General features: G+C 35.5%; 2 protein-coding genes across 2 annotated transcripts; one reads left to right on the top strand and one right to left on the bottom strand.

The window, feature by feature from the left end:
- Window positions 1-1,407: 1,407 nt before the first annotated feature.
- Window positions 1,408-3,385, top strand: LOC131603462 (rho GDP-dissociation inhibitor 1-like). The gene is made up of 5 exons (XM_058875775.1): window positions 1,408-1,841; window positions 1,936-2,002; window positions 2,179-2,400; window positions 2,496-2,620; window positions 2,812-3,385. Exons 1-5 carry the CDS (start codon window positions 1,623-1,625, stop codon window positions 2,890-2,892), a joined length of 714 nt encoding a protein of 237 aa, XP_058731758.1. The 5' UTR covers window positions 1,408-1,622; the 3' UTR covers window positions 2,893-3,385.
- A 316-nt stretch (window positions 3,386-3,701) lies between these two features.
- Window positions 3,702-8,070, bottom strand: LOC131603461 (MACPF domain-containing protein At4g24290-like). Its single transcript, XM_058875774.1, has 7 exons — window positions 7,428-8,070; window positions 7,039-7,277; window positions 6,753-6,954; window positions 6,594-6,671; window positions 6,323-6,506; window positions 5,806-5,972; window positions 3,702-4,521 (listed from the first exon to the last, which is right to left on the bottom strand). Exons 1-7 carry the CDS (start codon window positions 7,707-7,709, stop codon window positions 3,814-3,816), a joined length of 1,860 nt encoding a protein of 619 aa, XP_058731757.1. The 5' UTR covers window positions 7,710-8,070; the 3' UTR covers window positions 3,702-3,813.
- Window positions 8,071-8,845: the final 775 nt, after the last annotated feature.

Raw genomic sequence — 8,845 nt, 5'->3', positions numbered from 1 at the left:
GTAACCGATAGTATTCTATCCATTTTCTAGACAACTAGAGAGCATAGATCTACGACCATGAATCAACAGAACACCAAGAGACGTGATCAACAGTTGAAGATTAGCCTCAATCCCACAACTTGCCATATTTTATCCTAGAAGTCTAGGTCCACATGGAGAATCTTGACAATGAAACATCTCATTTACAAGACAAGCATTTAATGCACATGTTCCCGATGATACTTGCTCCCACTTAGCGCGCTACCCGTCTCTTTTAGGGTTCGAGGACAGCTTTAGACCCTTGAAACGACGTAGAAGGGAATTCTAGAGGTTGTTCCTATGGCCTAAGTTACAATCCTAATTTCCTGTTCAGTCGCAAGGACTGCGGGGAGAACTCTTCTGAGTCAGCCAAACAATACAAAAGGTATAATCTCGAATACTCTCATTCAAAACTCATGAACAAGTGGAGTCCCACCATGAGACGACACACCAGTGTCAAGCCACATACTCATCTTAAGCCGCTGAAAGTTGAATCCAATCCAACAGTCTCCCGAAATCCACGTCGTGCCTTTCAGTAGTAGTTTTAACCGCCAACCATATATAAGTTTAGTTACACGTCATAACAGACACAATTTCATCAATTCTTGCAAGTTACACCACTCTGACCTTACTAACTTAGATATTTGAATGCTAGTTTTAGAGATACATACACCCCTTCTCCACCTGTAAAAAATTCCTGCCGCTTCGCCGAAGAGCTTTTACGTCAATCTTTATCAACACCTTACCAAATTTCTTATTCCACATCTGTTAAAGTTAATTTGTTTTTTAAAATCACAAAACTTTTTGTCAATTGTATAATATTTTTTATTGAGTATCACAAGATTTCTGAATTTTATATCACGATATATTTTTTAAGTAAAACAAAAAAAAAAACTTCATGAAATTCCACATGACTTTTTAATCATACTTTTTTCGAAAACTTTAATCAAGTACACCTTTTTAATTTAGTCTCCACCAGCATGAATAATCTCTCAAAACTACCCAAAAAAAATGATTTAAGTATTCATATTTCTAAGAAGACTATTGGGTTTTGAGCTGTTAATTCTACAAACTACCCACAGTTTAACACTCACCATTATCACCAACTACGTTACATGTTAGCGGTTTTCTCATGTAGAACGTTACATGTTGCAAATTGGATTGCATGTAGTGCACAATTTGCAACATTCACGCCACCATGACATTAGTGACTCTTTAATTATAATTGGAGGACACAAGTTTCAATACACATTATGAGTTTCTTAAATTTTGATTTATGGACGGCTAAGGTATTTGAAATGGTCATATTACAGAATATAAATGATGTATTAGAATGTTTATTTGTTATATAACACCTTCTCCACCACTAGTGGTTCCCACCAACTTTATTCCAACCGTTTTTCGTTACCATTTCATTTCTAGGCCCACATTCACATTCCTGTGCTACTATTCTCTTCTCTTCTCTTCTCTTCAAAATCTAATCTTAAATAGTTACACATACACCTCTTAACTCAGCTTGCAAAGTTCAGCATAAAGAGTTATAATTTTGCTACTAGTTTGAGGATTTGAGGAGTTCGAGGTTGTTTTGTTTTGTTTGGTTGACAATGTCTGCTGCTGTAGGAGCTGTGTCAGCGACCAAAGATGTTTCTTTTAATGTTCATTTGGAGGAAGAGCACAAAAACAAAGGAACCAACAAGGTTGATGTTGTCAACCATGATGATGTTGAGGAAATTGGGATAGATGAAGATGAGGAGGAAGAACACAAGGTGGAGTTGGATCTTGGTCCTCAGTTTTCTCTCAAGGAACAGCTTGAGAAAGATAAAGTAAGGTTTTTTTTCAAATGTTTCTGAATTTTGGTTTCTCCTACTAGCTTTTTTGTTTTTTTATGAATTGGAGTTTTTGTTTTGGACTTTAAAGGATGATGAAAGCTTGAGGAAATGGAAAGAGCAACTTCTAGGAAATGTTGATGTGTCTGCTGTTGGAGGTACCGATTTTATTACAACTTATCTTTTAGCCGTCGATCATATATGTTCAGACAAATCTTGGTCGTTAGAAACGACCAAAATTTATCGGTACTGACCAAACGGCTAAAGAGCATCTAGAATATCTTTAAACATGTTTAAGTTTGAAAAATGTAAAAGCCGCTTTGTTGTAATGTAGAGAAAATTGAGCCAGAAGTGAAGATAGCGAGTCTCACTATTATATGCCAAGGAAGACCTAATCTCATCTTGCCAATTCCATTCACTACTACTGATTCCAAAAAGAGTATTTTCACTCTCAAGGAAGGAAGCCAATATAGGCTAAAATTCTCTTTCACTGTCTCAAACAACATTGTTTCTGGACTCAAATATACTAATGTTGTTTGGAAAACTGGGGTTAGAGGTGAGACACATAGACTTCAATTTATGTTTTAGTTAGACTAATTCAGCAGCCATATTTTATTAATAGTCTTTGTTTTCATGAATTTATTGAAATAGTGGACAACACAAAGAAAATGTTGGGAACTTATAGCCCACAGCAGGAACCATATACATATGAATTGGAAGAAGAAATTACTCCTTCTGGCTTGTTTGCAAGGGGAACTTATTCAGCAAGAACCAAGGTAAGAAACTTACTACATAGCACGACACTTTAGATTGAATATATTTTGATGTTAGACACATACTGATGTTATGTTAGGCGCTGATAATTGTGATTACATTGAGTCGCTTCTATTTTATTAAATTATTATCGGTGTCTATATGTCAGTGTCACGTGAATTTGTATGAAACTAACTCATATTTGTTGGTTTAGTTTGTGGATGATGATCGAAGATGCTACTTGGATGCGAGTTATAGGTTTGAGATACAGAAGAATTGGCCTACACACCACTAAGACAGATTGAAATTCAACTTCATGTATGATTATTAAATTGAGTTAGTGGAGTTGTGCACATGCATGCTAAATGATAGTAGTGCAAATCTTTCTTCCCCTTCTATTATAAGGTTTCATTTTTTGTATTGTAATGACTAAAATTTTCACATAAAGGAAATGCTCGTGACAATCGCACTCATTCCACCTAAGATGCTTCTATTGTTATTATTATCTTGTAAGGAGTGTGAGGGGTAAAAGAAAAATGGGGTGGAAATGGACCCCATGTGGATAGTCACAGAAATAGATAACATCAACTACTGCAAATGGCCAAAAATTCCATCAATTCTGTGGTGGTCCAAATTTTCTTTTTCCGTTATTATGATCACATGCTGTTTGCTAACTGTTAAAATCAGGAAGAAAAAAAAGAAAGTGATACTTATAGACCATGAAAAATTTATAATGGATGGTTAGTTAGAAGAACTTGAAGTCAAGTACAATTACATAATAGTTAGGTGCTAATAACATCACTCATGTTAATTATGATTTCCTCTTTTCATTGTCATCTACCTCCTCTCTACTTTTCCTTAAAATGATTAATAATGCATTAACTTTCATGCATAAGTAATGAAGTAAAGATCAGTAAAAATTGTACCAACCATGCACATGAACAGATTCGCCGTTTTCATAACTTGTTCGCATTCTGTCAACAATGGTTATTACTACATTAAAATCCGAATACTAAATTGTGTCGAACTAGCAGTATATCCTAAATTTAATTCTCCATTGCCTTACAATGGTCACTCATTTTGTATACTGTACTGTACAAAGCCTTTAAAAATGATATCTGTACATGTAATATGTAGATTTTAAAAAAAAATGAAGCAAACCCTACATGATCACCATTGATATTACTACACGCTTGAATATAGTAGCCACCTAGAATCACCAATAGTCCAACAATGCGAATTTTACTTGCAATCCTATCTTACCACCGTCGGTCACAAGCTTAGCAGCTGTGACCATCCAATGTCCAGGAGCATCATGAGGGCCTCGTAAAACCTCAGCTGTCTCAACATATCTCAATAGCTTGCTCGAGCGAACAGGTACGGGTGGGCCGTTTGGATAAATGCCAGAGTTAAGTGAAGTAGGAGGCTTCTTTGGTGGAGCAGCAGTGATACCCTGCTGAGTGAATGAAAATGTTGTGCTCAAATTTGTGAGGAAAGATGATTTTCTTGAAGTCTCGGGTGCGGTACCCCACTCCGACTTCCGTATGGTGCAGTTGGTTATATGAGTAAAGAGAAGACATAGATGAAGCACGTTTCTTGGCCAACTTCCTTTGGTAATGAGTTGTGCACCGGTTACTATGTAAACACCTCCGCAATTATTCAACCAGTTAGGGTCGTGCTTGACGACAGCTGTGCATACATTTGAGAATCTCTTCCATCTGATTGGTTCCAGGAATTGGTTACTGGATTCATTTTCATCGGATCCTCGCCACATAGATCGTACGCTCGGGGTTGAGGTATCTGAAGAGAGGATCATTTTGTTTGGGAGGCTTGAAAGATGATTTATATGTAAAGCAAGTCTGTCACTTTTCTTGCCCTCCAAGAACAGGCGGAGGCCAACCACGGGTTTCTGATCACTTACCACCTGCCATTTTGTGCAAAATACCACAATTATCGAGAGAATATAAGGTTTTACTAGCAGAATGAAGGGTTGCTAAGCCTAAATAGTTTCCAAGAAGATAAAATGAGTGGAAGAAGATAAAAATAGAAATGATGAATCCCTACAAAGTTATGAAGCATATATTATGATAAAAACATAGAGTGAGCTTCTTGGCTCGTAGATGTTAGAATTATGGCATGTTGGAACTTAGTACATTTTTGAATTCTCTCAACAAAAAAATCACACCGCAAAATCATCCATAAGCACACACAGATTGTGATATATATTCTTGAAGAGTATTTCTACAAACGCATGACTATGACACTTGCATTCACACATGCAGGACAGTTGTAATACGGTCAATACAAAAAATGAATAGTTTCATTAGTCTGTATATGAAATATTTATAAAATAAAACCACTCACTCTCTTTATTTATAGACAATAAAATGAAAAAGAAAAAGTGTCACATGCCTTTATTCTGATTTGTGTTTCTTGTTTATTCTCTGCTTTGTATTTCTTTCTTAATTTTCTCTAATGAACTTTCTTTGAAAAGAAAAAGTAAAAACCAATTGTCTCTCACAGCCAACTCTCCCTCTCTCTAAGTTGAAAACCAAATCTACATACTAAACCAACCTGGTACTATCCACTTCAGAATCCAAAGGTTCTCTCCTCTAACATTACATATAGGATAAAGCGTGACATTAAAATCAGGAAGAGTAACGGTTAAAGTATCTGAGAAGAATTAGGAAGTATTAAGAATCAACCATTTCATAAGCATAAGTTGATAGGGGAAGAGAGGACACGTGAATGGTTTTATATTACATATTTAACACGCTCTCTCAAACAAAGAGCCCTTCTGACATGAAGTATGGAAAAAATATAGGAGTAATACTAATAAGACCACCCGCTAATTAACTTTTTATTTTGAAGAATACGGAAAACAAGGATCTAACTCTAGATCACTTAGTCGGACCTTCTACTACTGTGTCATGTACGAACTATCCCATTAGCTTAAACTGATACGTGAAGACACACAAATGGTTGTACATAAATTGTTAAAAAATCTAAAGGCATTAGATGGTTAAAAATCTTCTATAGACATTATACCCTAGCTAAATTTGTCACCTGTGAGGAAAAAAGTCTTGACACAAATTAAGAGATAATGTTGTCAAAGAAAATATTAAATTCAAACATAAGAGACAACTAAGAGTACAGTTCAACACATGGAATGCTTATTTACTCAAACAAGAGATTTAGTTAACAGTACCTGTGTAGAGCTAATTTGAAGCTTTGGACCAAAAAAATAGAATTGCAGGGAAAGGGAAGAGGTTTTTCTCCGCTGATGCCTGAGAGGCAGTTCGCAAAACATGGGCGCCCATTGCCTTGGAATTTGAAACTCCAAAAAATATTGTAAATCTTCGGGAGAAGGCTTATCTGTAGAGAACAAGAGAATCAATGATGTGTTTCGGACCTTAATAGTAATGAACAAAAAATTGGTACTTTACAAGAAGTGACAAGGATGAATTAGGAGTCTGTATATTAGTTTTTCCGTGGTTTGTTCAATAGAATGTTCGTCAAGATGGACATTTTGTCCATCTTGAGAAGTTAAATGACTATCTTGCATGTTTATGTTTAAGAACTAAGCTAAACACATTAAGTTGAACTCATGTTATTAGTTTTTAATCTGGAGCCTATCTACACCGTGGAAAAAGTTTTAAATTGTAACACCATCAAAGCTAAATATGGATAAGTGCAGTAGAATATAGCGTGTGACAAGAACGTACAGCGTAAATATAAGTTGATTGCATGACTAAGATAGCCACTTCCAGGAATTCCGGTCAGAAGTGATGAAATAGGAACAAACTTGAATTTGATGGCTTCAGGATTAGAAGGGACTGTCTGGAGCCAATTTGAGTGACTGTGCTTGTACACATCTCCTCCTCTTTTGGAGCAAATAATAGTTAGGCCCTGTTCCAAAATAACGCAATATGTTAAGTTCTCAACCTAGGAATTTCAATTATTCCAAATGGAAAATATTTCTCATTAGGAGCTTACATCCTTGCTCGATGTTTCTGAAATACTAGTAAACTGCGTTGTGTTTGATTGCATCACTCGATTAAAGACCTCGGGAACCTAAATAAATAAAGATATTGCATTAGCACTAAGCAGAAACAAAAAAAAATAAGCCGAGGTTATAAAAGATAAACCACATACCTTCTGTTTGCTATCTGCCGTCTTCCTCTGTAATGAAGAAGGACTTCTTACATCCGAAAATAAAAAATCTCCAAGATCCTCTAAATGTCTTCTGATATCACCCGGAGGAATCTTAGATGAATGTCTTTGTTTGACACAAATTACATCTTGACCTCCAACATCCATGCCTACTACTATATGAGTACCATATGTCTGGATGAACCTGCCTAACAAACTCAATCAGCATCATATTCTCAACAACCAAAATCCCATGATCTGTTCATCTATCAAATATGTGTTTGTTTACCTAGACAATGCGGCGGGATCCCACTGAGCTGGAACAGACTTCTTTACTTCCTCTTGCAGTACAAGTGGAGAAGTAGTCAAGTGCAGACAATAGAGAGATATGAAATATCCATCAAAAGCAAGAGATTTGATGTCAGAAGCATCTCGAAGCCAATCACCACTCAAATCAAAAAGAGCATTAAAATAGCCAGAAGGTATTTTTCCATGTACTGCTGATTTTTGATTTAGCAACTCAGACATCTGCAAGTAAAGAAAAGAGAGATACATATAATATAACAATACACATAAACAAACAAACACATCAAATTAGACACAAAAATGGTTTAAAATTGTGGTTTGCAACTCCGCATCCGCAATTGCAGCCGCAATATTCTCAGAAAGAAAATGAACCTGATTGAATTCAAGTACATCAGACTTGAAGCGAATTCGATCCCCTTTATCACAACGGATATTCTCAGAAACCCCTTTGATTATGGTAGCTCCACCAACTCCAGGAATCAAAATATCTCTCTTGTTTTGTTCATCAAGCACCACCAACCTTTTCCTACTATCACCACCACCACCACCCTCACGAATTCCCTTAGCAAACCTCAAACGAAAATCACTAGCCAAATCAAACCCTTTACCCAGAGATTCCAATGCCACCATCTCAATACCCTTTTCCACCTCCATACCCAAATGAAAAAATCTCAACAAAAAATACAAATATATACAGGGTATAGGGTACTATTACCCTAGTTCATGAATGAGTAAAAGGGTCAATGAAAGGAGTTAGCTTTAGTGATTATGTTGAAAAGGGTACGATAGATTGTACGAAGAGGAAATGAAAGTTCGAGGAAGGAGAAGATGAGGTTGATGAACGTTACGTAACGTTAAAGGTAAATTTGGTTTGGTTTTGGTGAATTGAGTGAGGTGAGTCGGGTGAAGAGGGTACTGGAAATGGAAAAAGGTCGTATTTTTGAATGTTTGAGTTGGCTTTGACTGTGTCAGATATACATTACGAAAATGGGAAGAGGAAGAACCGTGTGATATGAATTATTGAACATGACATTTAACTTATGTTATGTTTAGTATCCATCAATGTCTAACAAAGTTGTCTTTGAATATTGGTCCAATTGCTAGAGTTGATTAATAATTAGGGTTTGAGTCCATTCAACTTCTCTATTTGGGAACAGACTTTTCGAGTGTTTTAAAAATTTGACTGGATTCACCGGTTGAACTGATTGAATCGAGAATTAAAAGGGTCATCGATTTGGTCTGATTGTTGGATCAGTTAAGTTATTAAACTGGTTAGAATCACTTAGAATTGGTCAAAATCGGAGATTGGACGGGTTAATGACATATTTTTTCCTCAAACAAAACAATGTTGTTTGATAATTTAAAAAAAAAAAAACAAATTAAAATATAATTAGACTTTAATTTTTTCTAATTAAAATTAAATTTATTAAAAACTGCATTTATTTTGTCATTAGATGTTCTAATTAGACTTTGTTCAAAATTTATTTGAATTTCTATTTTGTACTATTTTATTGTGTGTGATGATTATGTTTAAAATTTAAATTTAAATAATGATATTTTAAAATTTTGTAGGTGTTGTCATTTTCTTAGAGACCGGGTCATCTAGTTTGACCGGTTTAATAACCAGTGAACCAGTGAATCAATGAACCAGTGAATTAGTACTCTTACAGGTTTGACCGGGTCATCTATATAATTTTGCTATAAAGACTGATTAGACCAATGAACCAGTAAACCAGTACTCTTACAAGTTTGATATTCGGTGTAGTTTTTAAAACATTGTTCCTTCTTAC

Source organism: Vicia villosa, linkage group LG5 (assembly GCF_029867415.1).
Source record: "Vicia villosa cultivar HV-30 ecotype Madison, WI linkage group LG5, Vvil1.0, whole genome shotgun sequence".
Taxonomy (NCBI): Eukaryota; Viridiplantae; Streptophyta; class Magnoliopsida; order Fabales; family Fabaceae; genus Vicia; species Vicia villosa.
This window is presented reverse-complemented; position numbering and strand designations above follow the sequence as displayed.